Raw genomic sequence first — 18285 nt, forward strand, 5'->3', positions numbered from 1 at the left:
GAATTTCATATTCGTATTTCAAAATTATATGTAATAAGTATGAAATAAAAATTTCACCCTACTCAAGCGCATACAACCATTTCAAAATAGGTCATATCTCATATCCGTCATGGTTATTTCGTTCATAATATCACCCGCACATTCATTCAGTTAAGCTAGGTACCTACACATGTATCTACTTACCTAGTCTATCAAAATGTACCTGTATGTAAATGATATCACTCCAAATGTTTCAGTGCATTAGTACTTATACCTACTTGTATTTACGTCTGTACCTACTATTTTAGGGTTTCCTTAAAGTGACTAGGTACATATGTTACTGTACTACAGTGCCACTAGCCGATTGCTGACAAGCTGACATAGTTTCATACATCATCTTGTCAAAGATGGAGCATACTTTATCGGCATGAGACGTATTTTTTCATGAGTCATTTTTGAATGATTTATACAGCATCCAAGGTGTAGAGGACAATCTTTCATAGGTGCCTTGGTACATACACACATTCATACCAATATTATAGGAATCCACTAAATCTGATTTTTATTCTTCAAATGTTCCTGAAATAACTTTCAGTGGAATATGAGCCCCTAGCGTGACTTGAAATTAGTTGAGTTATCGCGTCAAGTAGTAACGTGTGCAAGTAAATATTAATGTCTTACCAGAGTATGTTATAGTGATTTAAAATAGGAGCTGAATGAACCCAGTTACCCAGGAATACGGGGGGGATGTAGCTAAGACCATTTGTAACAATATAATATATCATGCTTTCTGTCAGTACCTAATAGAAGAAAAAAATGATTTTTGGAGATTTTTGATACGTAGCTCACTCAATACTTTGATTTATTCAAAAGTAAAACAAATATTCGAGTACGTAATATTATACATAATATGAGATATGAATATCATGAATGTCGTAAAAATATCAATTGATAAAGACAAGTCAATCTTGATTTATGTGTTGATTAGATATAAAGTTAAGCTTAACGCGTTCGTTTCTCGCGAATATTTTCAGTTGTGTTCGGAGTTTGGTTCCCACCGCAGTGATTTCGCCTTAATAGGTACCTATTTACTGATATCTAACGTAGCAGTAATTTGCGGTCACACGTAGAACTATAATAAACCCATTTCGTGCTACCTACATCAATTAGTCGACTGCCATCTCGTAGTGTTGTTTGTGGTCGAAAGTGGTCGAAAACATTTCATTTTTACTTTTGTTTTATTTTCTTGTTTTGTTTCAAAATGGATTATTCAGGTAACGATTTTGAGTTAAATTGGAAATGTAAAATCGTAGCTATTGAGGTACAGGTAACCGATTAATGTTGGTAAATAACGATGAATCGCTAAATGCGTTGCTAGGTGCAGGTTTAAAGCGTACGGAACGGATACATTTTTGGTATCTATCTATCGGTTCTAGATTTTAATTATGTTGAAGTTTACGGATAAATATAGTAAACTTTTGATTAAATACAGTGCAACAACAACCGACGTACTTAAGACTACAAAAAAAACTAGTTTGCTGATTTCTGATTGGTTATTAACGTTGCGTAGGACATATTTGGGATCATGTGATTGTTGAAAATATTAAAAAGAATAGGACATCTGTGTTTCATTGTCATACCTAATAATCTATTTGTTTTTTTTTTATGTTTACTTTACGTCCGTACTTCACAAAATCTAACGTTAGTAGGTGACATAAATGACCCATAGTAAAACAATGATCTGAGTAACGAGAAAATTAGTAAACATAGGTAAATAAAATAATGAATAAGTACAGTTATGTGAATAATTGTGAGTCATTAGCTCGATAACTATTCTAATTGGGAATTGCCCGCATCATTTGTATAGAGTAGTTTGTCAATCATATTCGTGAGCGTTACATTGTATTGTGCTAACTTGGGAAAAGCATCGTTTGTTGTATTATTTATATTATACAAAAGTTCCTTGTCGCATCTCTCTGTGAATGTTCGCGATAATCTCAAAAACTGCTGCACAGTTTTTAATACAGTTTAGGAAGTTTTAAGTGTATAATGTCGAGTTTTAAGAACAGGAACTATAACTAAAACAAGTGACAAATACTAGTAATTGTTTTAACTGTTTATTGAGGAAGTAATTAGGTAAGGCCGACGCGGTTTTCTTGTAACTAAACTATAAAAAACTTAGTCTGTACTTTAATGTGATGGAGTAACGGTGGATATGGCTAAAGATGTTAGTATTTACTTTGTTTTAACTCAATATTGTGAGGTTTCATTAATCTAATAGAGAAGGCGGCAGTGCGCAATTAATTATTTTCTTAAATCGTGTTATGTGAGCTATATTTTAATTGTACGTGTTTGTAGGCATTAATCAGAGTGCGATTTACATGATCTTATATCTATTGTGCGAATATTGCAAATTTCCAAAATATTGTACCATTGATTTCAATTAATTCACATAATAATTAAAACCAACATAAATTAACAAGTATTTTTGAAGATTAAAATAGTACGACACTTAGTCCATTACTGAAGATATTTATTTACCTATTCCAACACGTATATACGTTATAAATATTAAGTTTAAACAGTATTCCTACATTGTTTGTTTGTGTTTTATATATTTTAGATTTAGATTTTCTATTCTCCTATGTGCACCTATGAAGTGCTAACTGATAGACTGCCCTTTTTTGAGGGGGAAATCCTCTAATGACTGGCGAGAGGAAGTGTCAGACTGTTACCTACTGACTAAAAACCACCCCGTTCCTACTCCCGTTCAACCTGCTAGGTAGTCCGCAGCTCCGGGTGATAGACTGCGCTATCAGTGCAGTCTTGCATTGCAGGATTTAGCATAAATATTAGGAATAATGTTGTCTAGCTATATGTAGCTTCATCATCATCATCAGCCGAGAGCCGTCCACTGCTGAACAAAGGCCCTTAGTCCTCCACGTAGAACATTACTACCTATATGTAGCTTACATTAGTATTTTATGAATTCCAGGCTCACAACTAAATGAGCGATGTATCAGAGAAGAGTAGACGCAGCGTCAGCGTGCGGCGGCAGCGCTCCATCTACCAGGTGCACTACTGCATGCGGCGCCAGGACCCGGAGATGACGGCCCGGCCGCTGCTCGTGCCCACCAGCCCGCTCGAGGTGCAGGCCTACGCCCTCCAGGTGGCCGGCCATAGGAACACTGAGGATACTAAGTACTTAGGTAAGGTTTTTTTTTTGAGCGTGGAAAATCATCCAATGACTTCTCCCGCCTTGGGCGAGGGAAGAGGGAGTGTCAGACTCTTACTGACTAAAAACCACCCCGTTGCTACTCCTGCCCGTCGAGCCGGAGCCCCGGTAAACCCGCTAGGTAGTCCGCAGCTCCGACTTAGGTAAGGTGGTAACATTATGGCACGTAATGCCACTGTTTACACTCCAGCTAGGGAACAGATTTATGTTGTAAAGTATTCATGTAATAGGTGGTGAGCCTATTGCCACGTAGGTCACCGGTGACCTACGTTAGTAGAGAGTACGTCTTCAACAGTTTTCTGATGGCAGTTAAAGGCTATTAGGGTCGCCAATTATTACTCTAGTTCGGTTTTAATCCCAGTATTAAATTGGGCATTATTGTAATCTTGCACTAGGAAGCGGCAGAAGTAGGATTAGATTGCAAATAGACTGAGATTCAACATTTCCTGAGAGTAGGAACCACTATGCAAATCCGCTGATCTAATGGGCACTTTGTGTACGGAGTTTTCTAGATTATTATTTTTTTTTTCCAAAAAAAACACGGAAATTGAATATTCCATTAATATAGGTAGGTAGGTATAATCCTGCTTTGTTTGACCTTGGCATGGAACGAATCTACGACCTTGTGATCAGCATTCACAACATGCAATAGTCTAAGGAATGGATTAAAACATCCAACTAGTATTATGAATCTTAAAAGTACCTAAGAATAAAACGATGGAGTTTTTTGTTCGTTCTTTTCCATTCGAAGCTATACTTTGGAACGAGCACCTAGCTTCACTGACGGACGGACAGACGGACAATTAAATTTGACGTTTCAAAAGTGTCTAATTTAGGATTAATTGAAATAAATGCTTTGACTTGACTTGACTTAAGAATAAATTGCTGGCGGAAGCTTGCGCTGAATAACTTCTCTATAATCCATCTTAAACATACTTTAGAAAGAGTACTTAGTACTACCTATTTTTGTTTAAAAGACGATATTATAAACTGTTCCAGGGCTCCTCCAATGCAACAATGGCACGATAATGAAGCCAATCATAAAAGAGTCTCAGAAGCGCGAGGTGGATTTCTACGAGCGCCTGAAGAGCAGCACCCTGGCCGACCTGCACGAGCTGCGGGCGCTGGTGGCCAAGTACTTCGGCAGCCGCAAGTACACGTACAACGGCTTCGAGCAGGAGTACATCATACTGGAGGATCTCACTGAGAGGATGCTGGAGCCTTGTATCATGGATGTTAAGATTGGTTAGTAAGCTTGGCTTCTATTTATTTATGTAATAGGGTGTTGTTACTATCCTTACTCTTCTCGCGGTTGTAAGACAGTAAGAGCCGACTAACGACTAGCTCTAGTAAGCAAATCTACAAATAGATAGATTATTGAAATTGGCCGTAAGGGACTGCATATTTAAGATAGTTTACCCGATAAACCCGTACCTTTTAAACTGCAATCTGCCAATAGTACGTCAAGATTCGACAAACGTAGAGTCTGCCAAGCGAGTACGTACGTAGCGGAGTACGTCCAGTATAGAAGTCACGGGCTGTTGATGTGATTGTGATATAATGCCGTACATTTGTCCACATTGGGTATAATTCCAGCGTCTGGCCAGTACCAGTGGATCATATCGTATCTTTACAACGTGCACTGTATCCCAGAAGGCATTACTATTTATAATAGTAAAGTTTTATTGTCGATCACAATCTGCAGATAAATATTGGCGAGGTTGCGTCACCGCGCACAGCGTGCCGTCTTTACTGCATACTGACTCACTTTAGTATATTGTACCGATAGCTAGAAATCAAACCATTGGTTCAAATGTAACCACTATTATAGCCTAATTATTAATTACTTAATTATTAAGCACACGAGTGTATAAGCGAATTACAAAGAATATTGAATAGTGTAAGTATGTTAACTTAATTGTTGTACCTACTCAGAACGGCTTCAAAGCAGGAGAACGAACGGGGTGGTTTTAGTCAGTAAAAGTCTGATACTCTCCCGCACCTAAGGCGGGAGAAGTGATTAGATGATTTTCCCCCTTAATAAAAAACCTAGGTAAGCGAAATGCATTGTGAAGTACCAAGACAACAACAAATCATAAACCCAGTCTCAGATCTGGATACCAACAACAAATTATTTTCACCCCAAACGTAAATCTTCCAGGCAAGAGAACATGGGACCCTCTCGCCACAGAAGAGAAGATGCGCAACGAGCAGAGCAAGTACGCGGCGTGCAAGCAGGAGTACGGGTTCTGCATCCCCGGGTTCCAGGTGTACCGGCTCAGCACCGGCAAGCTCTGCAAGTACAACAAGGACTACGGCAAGCGGCTGCACGGACATGCTGTTAAAGAAGGTACCTACATTATTTGCTTACGGTTTACTCGTTTAACTGTCTGACAAGATAACACTGTTGGAATCTGTGATAAATATTATAATCTGGTCTGAGGACTTGTAGCGCCACCTTTAGTTAACTAATTTCTGTCTTGGCCTCCACCCCTGCTTAAGCGTATCGTTTCTGTATTAATTTAGTACCTATTTAGTGTCTAGTAATAAAAGTATGATTAACATCACCAAACGTTCCAATAATTTTAACAAACACGACTAAGCAATTTTGTGGGATACTCGCCGCGTTTGGACATAAAACAGTTAGGTACACGAGTAGGAAACCGTAAAACATCAAAAATAAAAAATACATATATCCACTTTTCTTTGTAAAAGTCACATCAAAATCCATTCAGTAGTTTTTGAGTTTATCGCAAACAGACACGGTGCGGTTCAAACCTCGATACTTATATCAATATCAACAACAACTGAATTAACTTACTAACCAACAACTCTCTATCAAAATTCCAGCAATCCGCAACTACCTGAACGGTATAGGTGCGACATTATGCCGCGCGCTGCTGCTGCAGTTCCTGTCGCAGCTGTGGAGGATCCAGAAGTGGTCGCGGCGGCAGGCGGCCGTGCGCCTGTACAGCGCGTCACTACTGCTCGTCTACGACGCCGCCAGGCTGCGGGACTGCTGCCAGGGCAAGGAGTTCACGTTAGTACACATACACCTTATATTCATCTTGAAAATTGTTAGTCGAAGCAGACTGGATTCTGCATGGTACCTGTGCATATGTAAAATTATTTTGTGGAATAGGTTCCTGGGGGCCTACTCTAATTCAACGAAAAACTAAGTTTTCATCGAAACTTCACAGATTTCGTACTATTTATTACAATTCCATTTATTGCGAACTTTCGTGAACAAAAATTATCGAATGAAATTAAGATAATTACGAAATTAAATATAAAACGTTATTAAGTAATTTTATTAGTAAATCAATAAAGTCTACGGCCGAAGATTAAACGAAATTTCGCATTCGAGAACCGCAGTGGCCCTACATATATATTTGTTCGAGTTAAAGATTGTTTTGCCCTAATTTATTGTAAAGAAAAGACCAAATCTTGTAAATACATTCACTTAGTACGTTACTAATGTCATCCAGGCTTTATTTATACTTACAAATTACAAAATGAGCGATGAAAACTAAAAAGAAATATATAGTGTAAGTACTTAACAAAATTATTTCCAATGTGCTCGATAGATGGCGTTGATCCGTTTGAGCCGAATCCTGAATCGCGCTATGGTTTCGTTACACGCGTTGGTACAGGTCGCGGCCGCGCGCCGCTCGGACAAAAAAGGGTGTTTGTCACTTAGATGGCACATGCGCCGCGAGGCGCGTGGGGTATGGCTATCAAGACATACCCAACACGTAATTTTTGTATGTGAGAGGCAGTTGGTACCCTACAAGTACCGGCGCCTCTTCCGAGAATTCATTTAAAAATAATATATTATTAAAACACTACGCAGTGTTGATCAATAGATGGCGCCACACGCCAAGAAAATGTATTGAAAGTTGAAACACTAAAGAAACTCTCGATAGGTTAGTTAGTAAGCCTTGCCTATATTAGGATAATTTATGAATGTTTCAAGTAGTATTGCCCTGGATTACTAGAAGTTGTGGGCGATAATACACCTCGGCCTACCCCTTTGGCAAATGAAATAAATACAGTTATAATCTAAACTTGGCAGCTTCATCGTCATAGTGAATGTCATCAAGACATCTTTAGATACTTACTTAGTACCTACTGACTATATTGTTTACGTTCCAGAGCCCGCGTGGGCTGTCGTCCAGCGACGGTCCCGCGGCGGCGCCACTCCATGCACAGCGTGGGCTCGGGCTCCAACTTCAGCGGACAGATCTCGTCCAAGGGCCCCGTCTACAAGAAACTACAGTCCGTCCCGCTCTCACCCATGTCTCTGTCTCACTCTAGCTTCTCACCCCCACCGCCCATCAACTCCCCATGGTCGGAAGCCCTCGCCAGCTTCAACCACAACCACTCCTTTGAACACAACTACGAGAACAAGCTCTCTAAGATAAAGATGAACTACAGAGCCATGTTAGACCAGTTGTCCTACGACTCGCCTACGCCGAACCCATGGGGCACCGTCAAGATTATTGACTTTGCTCACGCCTTCTTCAACAGCGAAGAAGAAAAGCAAATCGATGAGAATTTCAGAGAAGGCATTGACAACTTTGTTGAAATATTCGAATGTTTTCTGAGAGAAACTGATGATCAGGTTCTGTGATAAAGACTAGTGTCTATACAGCTTACTGTTGCAGAAGTGTAATTTATAAAGTTTTCCGGATACGACCTGTCCACACATTAGATTTTGTGAACCGATTTTGTGTTCGTTAATGAATATTTACAAGAATATTTTCCATCTTACTCCTACCTAATTTTCAAAACAACTCTTACTTCTATCATGAAGTCCTAGTACTTCAGACCAAAAATAAGTATTTTTGTTGCCTATAACTTTGGTTCACAGTAGTGGGTGGTCAGGTTCGTGGCCCAAGTTTTCGAATGTAATAAATGAACTTAGTGTGGAATGCGACTTAATAATGATAGTTGATTGTGTGGCACGTTACTTGTCGCAGAGGTAAGTGATAACTCCTAGTCGTGGGTTTCTAGCGGGCAATATAATATTGTTCCTAATCTAGTTATTAGATGCAGAAAATCTTTGTGAGATTTGTCACTTGTGTCTATTTACCCAATACACAGTATGTGCGTTCTTTGTAATCGCGTGGTATTTCAATGTGTCAAACGTCTACAAGACTAATAAGTATTGTTTGAATATGTATCACTTCATTGTTAAACATAATATCGTGTATCGTGAGGTGAAGCTCTTTGTTTCTGAGTAACGTGTACTCTTGTCTATAAGACTAGATAGTTTTAGAGAACATTGTATAACTGCCTATATACTTAATGTAACTCAATGTAATGCTCAATTTTGTAAGCTACTTCATTTGTTACTAGGTGTTTCCTACTCGGGACATTTCAAGTCAAAATATTTTAGTACTTAAATAGATTTTATTATTCCAAATAATAGTTTTATATTGTTATTAATATAAGTGTGATAAAAGTAAATAAATTGTTTGACGCTTTCGCGTTATAAATATTTATTATCGAAATCAGCCAAAATTATTTCTCCCAAATAAACATTAACTATAAACTTAAATTATACAATCAAATACGAAAAATTGGCAAACCCAGCCGACAATAATGATTAAGAAGTGGACTGACGAGTTGCACCGCGCAGTCACTAACAGTACAAAACTATATCATCTGTCAACATTACAATATAATTATGTATTAGGATGTATCTCGTCGTGCGCCGCGCCGACACTCGAACACTAAACATATGGAAACACAATATACCTAAAGTTCTAAACTATTAGAACCCGAATATTTACAGTAGGCCATACAACAACACATTTGTCCCGAGAAACGTTCGCGACGCGCCATCCGGGCGTGTGGGGGGCGTTAGAGTTTGGGCGGTTAGTTCTACTGGTACATGTTACTTATTTAGTTAATTTGGAACTACATTAAGACAATTTAACTACGGCGGCCATGAACGTTACCCTGCAACAAACAACATGGTCGGCGCGAGTCTGGCGCAGTCGCGTACAGCCGAGTGACATCGAGTAGGTACCGTGACGTTCCCAGACCAGGCGAGTATGATATTCATATAAAATTAATATGTTTTAAGCATTAATTAATCTAGTGTTATACAATGTATTATACAACAACAAATTAGGCCGAGTGCTCACCGGACGACAACAACAACGCTTGTATAACTCCACTACAAGTGTAGCGTCGCCTGCGCATTATAATATAACATCGTATTACTTTACAATCGCAGTCTTTTGTTTACAATACAGATACTTTCCTGTACTACGAGTACTACGTTATGAAAGTATTTACAAAAGACGTGTAACAAGGGCTCCAAAAGGAGCCGCATAACAACAAGGGAAGGGGACATCGACAGGCGAATGTGTGTACGATCTCGTACTGGAGCTACTTAACATTTATATAAACTTGCTTCTACAATCTCTATTTCTCATTTGTACTGTAACTTTAACATTTGGAACTTGAGATGCGCTCCGTCCGGGGCGTGCGATCGGCATCATCAGTAGTAAAATATAACAATTTGCAACCGATCGCAGGCCCAGGCCGCGGGAGCCGGCGAGCGCCCGGCGGTAGTAGAAACCATACGAGTACGCGTGTCCTAGCACAAAGTAAAGCACCTCGACGTTACCGGGGCCGATATTTTAGAGCGAATAATTATTTATTACATATATTTTTTTTGCAATTTTTTTTCCACGACGATTTCATTACAAAAGAAAACAAACACACACATGGCGGAGGATTTTTGAACATTTTTATCTTAAGGCTAGGCCGAGCCTAGATGCGCGGCAGCTTGGGCGCGTGCAGCGGCGCGTCGTGGCGCGGCGCGGCGGCGCGGTAGTCGTACGCGCAGCCGTGCACCTCCGCGTACCGGTGCGGCGCGCAGTAACTCCCGCCGCAGCGGCAGCGGTGCAGCGTCGCGATACTCAGCCGCTTGCGGCACAGCCCGCACCGCGTGCGACGCCGCGACCCCGCCGCGCCCCCACCACTACCGGTACTGCTGGCCGCGTCCGCCGCCGGCGCGGGCGGCGCGGGGTCGGGCGCGGCGTCGAGGCGCTCGTCGCTGAGATGCAGGTGCTCCCTTGGGCGGTGTCGCTGCAGGCCGGGCAGCAGGCGCGGGCCGGCGCGCAGCTTCTCCAGCTCCGACGTGGACGACGAGAACAGCGCGCCCGACAGCGGCGCGCGCACGTGCAGCGACGACGCCGACTGGGACTGCGCCCCGCCGCGAGGGGGGCGCAGCTCCGACCACGACCCGCGGGGACCGCACGCTGCTGGGGACGTATACATACGTTAAGTTTTTTCTTTGGAAAAAATATTATGAAAAATGATCAACTAACAATGTTAAGGTAACTGGACACTTACCGTAATCAGTTTGTACGGGAGTGTCCCCGGGCCGAGGCGGCGGGTCGGGCGCCAGCGGCGGCAGCGCCACGTCGAGGTCGAGGCGGGGGGCGCGCGGGGCGCGGGCGCGGGGCGCGCGGGACGGGGCGGGGGCGCAGGCCGCGTGCTCGGCGTCACTGATGGGCGCGTAGGAAGCCGCGCGCTGCTTGAGCCCGCCGCCGGTCTCCTCCAACAAGCTAGGGACGGATAGAGTTTCTTCGCTACGAGTCTTCTGTATTTCTACTTTATCTGTAACAACATTTATTAAATTATTACTTATTTCGATCGAAAGACTTTGTGAAAATTCAAAATAAACGACGTAATGTCCGACGGACGCAGCTCATGATTAAAAGTCCCAGTGTAGCTCGAAAGTATTCGAGCACCTTTACTTAATATTCACGAGCATTACAAATTAAATATAGCTTAAATTGTCACTACCAAACTATAGGTATCCATAATTAATATCATACCGGGAGTGTCGGTGAGTGCCCTCGGGCCCTGCCTGTGCACGGAGAGGGTCTCCATGCGGCGGCGCAGGTCGATCATCTTGCCCATGGTGACGGCGTTGTCGTGCAGCGCGCCCGGCCCGGCCACGGCGCGGCTCATCGTGTTCATGCCCACCACGGGGCTGAAGTCTTCGATCTCACGCTCCAGTAGCTGCGTCAGTGTCGGGGAATTCGCATCTAATCAACAAACAAACCTGGTTAACATTCTAAAAATCTACACAAAACCTAGATGTGATACTCAGTTTCATCGAAGCTTAAACAAAATGCGTAGTTTTATTTACAAATAACAGCTATTGTTTGAGAAGATACTAATAGATGTCGACTAATTTATGTTTTGCCTATACTATTAGTCTAGGGTACAAAGAAAGTTATAGTGTAAGTTGATTGTTAAGCATTACTGGTAGGAAAGCTTTAAGTAAAGAGTGAGATACATACAGAGCTTGGAGTGTTCGAGCGGCGAGTAGGTCCCGTCGTGGTTCTCCTTGACGCGCAGCATGTTGACGCGCTCCCCGTCGCGGAACACGAGCACTGTCACCTTGCAGCCACTGCCGCCCCACTCCACGTCCTCTCTGGAAACACGACTACACACATCATCGTTAAAAAATATATACAAGTAAGTAAATACATCAGATATCATTCATGTAAACATTAAGTCTCTCTTCATCAAAGTCCCGACTAATCATTATGCGCCTACTCATGCGAGCGGATGGTTAGCAATTGATCAATGTGTATGCGTGTGTGAAGAAGCCATTACTGATTGATTCCAATAACAAGTAACCATCAAGTAATACCAGGTAATATTTATTTATGAATAGCACCGGCTTGTATTTAGCTAATAAGAGTCTAGACACTGAGTCTGAGTGGCTTTCGGGGCGATAGGAATCATTTGATGATTTATCACCCAAAAAAGGCTTGTAGTAGCTACCCAAGTTGGTCATGTGTTCCTCACCTGTTGGTATCGAGCAGGCGTTCGATGTCCCTCCAGGGCTCGGTGTTGGGCGGCGGCGGCAGGCGGCGCGTGGAGATGGGCCCGCCGCGCATGCCCAGCACCAGCCGCAGCCGCGCTCCGTCCCCGATGGCATGCTCGCGGAGGCACGACGAGTCTTCCAACTCCTTGAGATTGTACAGCAAGTGCTGCTGGGACACCGGGATACCTGCAACATTATGCCATTGTATGTTAGTAGGATTTTTTTTGGTCTTTGTGAAGAGATCATGGCAAAAAATTGAGTTATTGTAACTTGTATGTAGCTAAAAGATGTCTGTCTTATAACTAAAAGGTGTTTTATGATCAATAGAGTGGCGGGCAAAATTTCTGTAGGAGGGATTCCGGTCTATTGCATAAAGAACTACACAGCTACTCACTGGTTCCTAATGTGAAGACCACAAGTAAAAATCAAATACAGGTGCTGTTACAATCACCATATTTCCGAATAAACATTGGCTTATTACGAAAACTTTTGAAACTACGAATATAAAATTAGTTCTATACCTTTTCAATTATGTATGTATGAACGAGCAGAACTGTACATAATCGGTACAGAGCGTGGTACTGGGGTTACGTCACTTGTAAAAATGACACGTGCGACATATAATAGTGTCTCAACGAATTTGGCAATGAGTTTATATAAGTATAGCATCTGATAAGTGGCGGCTGTCCGTGAATCATGTGCTTGGAGGAAGGCCAAGCGAAAATACTCCTGTCGCCACGCAGGAATCCAATATTTAGTATTTACTTTCTTTGTGACAACAATTACATCATGTTTTTGTAGCGTGTAACGTTTTACTGATGGGTCCAAAGTGTGTGCAACAAAGTGCAGTAGTTACTTAAGTTATACTTTGTTAGTCAACTCTTGTCCTACAACCTAAGTCTAACGCCTATTCTCATCAACCTCTCTTAAATTTTAAGGAACCCCTAAGCTTTAACAGTTGGCTCTTAACGACCTGTTTTGTTTTCATCAACATATCTATACCTTAGTGACACCTAAAGGCGTTAGTTTAGGTCCCTCATGCTAATTGTAACTATTGGTTAAGACATATTTTCGGGAAGGTGACAATGGTTATAAGTTGTGTACAAAAATTCTTGAGTGGTTTCTCACATGTAGATACATATTAGGAATCCTCGTATGCTTACATGTTAGCTTCTTTATGTTGTAAAATGTCTACCAGTCAGTTAAATACTCTACTCTCTAGTTAGTCCATGGATAAATAGAAATTAAAATACCTAACTTATTTATAGAAAATAAAATATTATTGGGTATTTCCCATTTACACAAACAAACTATAACTAAATAACTATGACCAAATCGCAACCTAGATACATCTATCATTTGAAATGGCTGTCAAGTTAAGCTTTGATATTAAACTGATTGATTACTTGAAGAAAACATTCTTGGATATTTCTAGAATAAACGTAATCCGTGACTCTTGAACAATATGTCGTATAGTTGATAGCAGAACATTAATTAAGTGACGTGCAGGCTGCGTTAGAGTTGCGTCACTGTGTTTAATACACGTGCCGTTACGTCCACGCAGTCAACACACTAGAAGGATAGAAATGTGCAGAAATAATTAATGGAGATCCTTCTAAGACAGACTGCCTTCAGTTTGACAAAGCGTTAGGGTCTAATAAAAGAGCACCGGTAAGTTTGGCCACAACACTACTTCCCACTAACTAATTATTTTGCCGATTGATGCTATGGCGTAAGTATGAGTTATAAATAACATCACACCTGTTATTTTTAAAGTACTACCTACGTAGGTAGGTCTACTCACTTTGAGGCAGTCTAAAAACCAGACAGTTACAAATATACGGCAGCTAACACAAGATGCTCATGGAACCAAAAATGGACTGCGGCTGAAATCACTTTACAGGCCTGAAACAATGATACAGGGTATTCACCGCATATATTGTGCGCAACCAATACTAAATTTATTATTTTCAGACGCGGAACGTATCAATACAGGTGCTCTCATACAAACAAATACATTTAAATCGGCAAACATTAAACCGATTCCACCCGATTTCCGAATGCGTGCAGCAATAAATCAATCGTGATAAAACGATATGAGTGCAGGCAGCGCGCATAACATATCTCACGGCAATCGTTCTGGCACGACATCAAAGATCCCAACGTCGTGTAAACCCCAATGACCTGCACGGAACAACCGGCCGTGTGAACACACCTTTATACCTTAAAATAGTATTCAGCTGTTTGAGTAAAGTCGCTATGAAACAATCTGTCATTCCACAAGGTCTCGTCAATATTTTAGTAAAACAAAATTGTTAGTACCATCACAATAGCGCGATATATTATATCAGATGTTGGTGCATCATAAATCGAGGACACCAAGTGAATAGATGTCTATTTTTGAAAATATTTGAGTCACAAGAATGGAGGCCTAGAATAACAGATTTTGATGTTGTTATCTTTAATTTGTATTATTAGATTTGTTCATTGCTCAGTAGGAGTGGGAGGAAGAGATTGATGGTAATTTAGATTGACATTTAACATGTTAAAAAATGTCTTCTATTTTGTATGAAATCAGTATTAATTCAGTGACCTTGTCTTGATTAATACATAGACAGGAGACCGTTTATAAATGTTTTCGCTGAAATTGCTCAGCATCAACCTTGACTCCAATTCCCCAGTTTTGTGGTTAAAATCAGGTGTAACACTATTACAGCACATTTTACCGAATTTTAATAGCTTTCATTAACTTAATGGTGTTTGATTAACTTAGAAACATGGAAAGTGTATCACCCAAATCTACTATGAATAAAAAAATCCTTTGATGTTAATAACTTTTTTCTTTTATAGGTACTTAGAATTAGGCAGTAATCAAGTTTCTTACAATAGGTAAATAAATTCCAACTCTACAATAACGAAATAACTATGTATCTTAATTATTGAAAGTATTAAAATATGCATTATGATGATGACAAATAATGTTTCTTTGTTTTCTTCTGCCCGCCTGTATGCCAGGTGCACTCAGATCAACACAATACAAATATTGTTTTATCCAATCAATTACACATAAACACAAACTTATAAACTTCCTTTTTATTCATTTCATGTCGATGTCTAGGCCATTGTTTGCAACCATCTCCTAACATTGTTTGAAATAATTACTATCTTACTTATGTATACAAGTCATTGTTTGTGTATTCACAAAATAATATGTTTTAACAAGATATTCTTAGTTACTAATATCATATTGTTATCATGTTCTAATGGAACACTCTCATGGCATGACTTTTATGTATTTGGAGATAGTTAGGAAGCTGGAGAGAGAGATATAGGTTACTATTTAGCTAAATATTTATCTTTTGTCTATGTTGTCAATATTGTGGGTAATAATAGTCTATCTATATTTGTCTACTAATAATATTGAGCTAAAAATATTTATTATATGTTTGAATGCATCTGCAACTATTTATTCAAATTGAATAATTCTTTTTGTGTTAGATAGTTATTGAGGTAGAGAATAGGCTACAAAACATCACCCTACTAACAATAGGGGCCGAGCAGCGGGTGAAATCACGCAAGAGATGCAAGTATATAACTCAGAGAGTAAGTAAACTATACAAAATAACAGTGAATGTCCTTCTAATGAAGAAGGAAGTTGTGCATGCTGAGATAACAAAGGAATTTCATTGTAGAGATAAAAACAAAAGTTTTGTTCAACTTTTTTCCTACCAAGGTGAGATCTTTGTTCAGTTTCATGAACATATCCACTACAGCATTTTAAGCAGAGTATTTATTCAGTGTATGCATTGCTAATTCTTTATATTTCTAGTATTAATTCACTTTATATTAACAATTACATAATTCTCTTTCCTGTTTTTAACCAATGTGTTCCAGGAATTTCAAGCAACTCATCATAATACTGTTTTGGGAACATGTTTACATAATCACTTATTTGCAATTTAGGTAACATGTTTAACAATATCATATACACATTAAATAAATGTTTGCTGTGCACAGATGAAGAATAATATCAAAAATTGGGACAACTTAAAATAACACCTGATGTTTTTTTTTTTGAGATTTCTCTACATTGCTACCTGGGGTGTTTTAGATATGATTCTTTTATGACAAGGGAAACCATACTACCTGCTCACTAAACTGAATAATATTTAGTCAGGAATAAAGTAACAAAGTAACAAGTAAGTGGCTAATAAGTAAAGGTATACTCATTCTGTTTTCAATTTCCACAAGTGATTCACAGTTTGCAAAACAGCTTAATGATTAACAGGTAATATCATTGTTTTTAAGCATAATATGTTTCAGAATGTGTTATGAAATGATTCATGGAAACTAGCTGCATTTCATAAATTTGTGGGAATTGTAAATAATTCTTTTTAATTTCGAAATATTTTATGTTCAATGAACTAAGTTGATTAGTACTAAATAATTGGATAATATGGCATAGCATATTTGCAGCAATGGCAGAAAAATATGCTAATGATCACAAATTAATTGTAATCATATAACTACCATAAACTTTGAACTCATAATTATTATTGCATTTCATATAAATATTAGTCATATCAAGTAAATAAATTGTAGGTTACTTGGTCATATAACTTATATGTTGAAATACATAAATTAAAATAAAATATGTATAAATATGAACTACAAAATATGTATAGTAATAGACTAAGAGAATATCCTTGACTACTTTAAACAATAATATTCAATGAATGCCTTAACAAGAATGAGTGAATCTATAAATAGTACAAAGTACAAGTCCCACAGAACATATGGTTACTAGCCACTAGATTTGGTTATTGCCACAAATGTTGTGCAACAAACATATTTTATTTGTTCAGCTTCTGGTAAAGTTTAAAAACAGAAATAAAACCCTTTTACATAAACAATATTACCTATATGGCTTCAACTATCTCACTTAATATTAGAAGCACACATAAAAAATGTGAGGAAGCCATAATCTGTGGGGCCATTATAGCCTCAATGTCAGTTTTTTATAAATGGTACTAACCTATCCCAACATCTTTTTTTTTGTTTTTATTGGTACTGTGCCAGCCATGATTACAGAAAGCAGATGAAATATAACAAATTCAAATCAAAATTCATCCATATTAATTAGAAAGTATGGAAGAATACAGGTTTGTTTGACATTTATTGGCTAAATGAATGGTCAATTGAGTCCAAAAGGTCGCTCACACAGTGCATATACACAAGTATTGTGTAGTCCCAAGCTATAGTCAACAACACAGCAGTATAAGACATTGTTTACATTGACACTGGACTTAGCTCTTACACAATACTTTAATTAAATTACTTACTTATACTTCTTCTAACCTTCTTGCTTGCAATTACTGCTATGTATAGTCACTGTAAAGAGGTTTCACACTGACCAGCATAGGTTATCAGCAAAGCGTCGTTTACGACGCACTAACTCCACAACATCCTTTGTCGAACGCGCGTGACGCACGATCAAGCCTACTCTGTCAAATAACAAATAACTAGTTGTGTAATGCACTTCCACACTCACCTTCGACCCTGAATATCTTCGATTTAATGGCAAATATGGTGTCCGTGGGCAGCACGGTCATTTCAAACGCGGTTCCCGTGAGGGTTTCCACAAGAACCTCCATCGTAGGTTGACTCGGTCCATCATCCTGGAAACCTTTGGATCTATTCGACAGTCTCTCTGGGCATCCATGTTGTGACATTTCACACGCGGTACACAACAATTGACTATCTGCACAACATCGCAATTCACAGAAATGTTTTCACAAAAGTTAAGTAAGACACGGAGCACTTGAGACAATCACACGATGACGGAGTAAAGTTAGATTCACTGCTACGGAAAAACATCGAACATGTTTGCAATTACTGTATGAATTACGCGAATTAAAGAAACAAAGAAATTTTTTACTAATCTATTACTATTTTGCAACAAAAATAATATTACAGTGAAATAAATTCTTCGTGACAGACGATTATTTTTTTTCTGTTGATTGATGGTGAACGGAATGAATGAAGAATGAGTCATTTATTACCATTCGGAACGTGGAACTTTACATTGTCGATGGTTCCGCTATTTTCTTCTTTTTCTTCCATAATTTTTTGATTGACAGCATGATTATAGCTTATTATTATACAACAATATGCATACAAATATTTTATTTATTTTTTATAAAAA

General features: G+C 39.2%; 2 protein-coding genes and 1 non-coding gene across 7 annotated transcripts; 2 read left to right on the forward strand and 1 right to left on the reverse strand.

Annotated features, from left to right (window-relative positions):
* The first annotated feature begins 937 nt into the window (after positions 1 to 937).
* Positions 938 to 8730, forward strand: LOC118272080 (inositol polyphosphate multikinase). Of its 3 annotated transcripts, none has more exons than XM_035588406.2 (6): positions 938 to 1059; positions 2975 to 3188; positions 4214 to 4459; positions 5376 to 5564; positions 6065 to 6254; positions 7370 to 8730. In XM_035588406.2, the coding sequence occupies exons 2-6, from the start codon at positions 2987 to 2989 to the stop codon at positions 7845 to 7847; spliced, it is 1305 nt and encodes a 434-aa protein (XP_035444299.1). In that variant the 5' UTR covers positions 938 to 1059; positions 2975 to 2986; the 3' UTR covers positions 7848 to 8730. The 3 variants fall into 3 exon arrangements, with proteins under 3 accessions (XP_035444299.1, XP_035444298.1, XP_035444300.1); XM_035588405.2 differs by lacking the exon at positions 938 to 1059 and adding an exon at positions 1100 to 1253; XM_035588407.2 differs by lacking the exon at positions 938 to 1059 and adding an exon at positions 1960 to 2115.
* Positions 6893 to 7021, forward strand: LOC118272286 (U11 spliceosomal RNA). Its single transcript, XR_004783348.1, has one exon. It is a non-coding gene; the product is annotated as a U11 spliceosomal RNA (small nuclear RNA).
* On the reverse strand, positions 8610 to 18133 carry LOC118272079 (AN1-type zinc finger protein 4). 3 transcript variants are annotated; one of them, XM_035588404.2, is made up of 6 exons: positions 17632 to 18133; positions 12062 to 12266; positions 11548 to 11681; positions 11077 to 11289; positions 10589 to 10855; positions 8610 to 10497 (listed from the first exon to the last, which is right to left on the reverse strand). In XM_035588404.2, exons 1-6 carry the CDS (start codon positions 17810 to 17812, stop codon positions 10004 to 10006), a joined length of 1494 nt encoding a protein of 497 aa, XP_035444297.2. In that variant the 5' UTR covers positions 17813 to 18133; the 3' UTR covers positions 8610 to 10003. The 3 variants fall into 3 exon arrangements, with proteins under 3 accessions (XP_035444297.2, XP_035444296.2, XP_035444295.2); XM_035588403.2 differs by having other exon boundaries at positions 8610 to 10494; positions 11548 to 11693; positions 17632 to 18131; XM_035588402.2 differs by having other exon boundaries at positions 11548 to 11693; positions 17632 to 18131.
* Positions 18134 to 18285: the final 152 nt, after the last annotated feature.

The sequence above is a fragment of the Spodoptera frugiperda genome, chromosome 5, assembly GCF_023101765.2.
Source record: "Spodoptera frugiperda isolate SF20-4 chromosome 5, AGI-APGP_CSIRO_Sfru_2.0, whole genome shotgun sequence".
Classification (NCBI taxonomy): Eukaryota; Metazoa; Arthropoda; class Insecta; order Lepidoptera; family Noctuidae; genus Spodoptera; species Spodoptera frugiperda.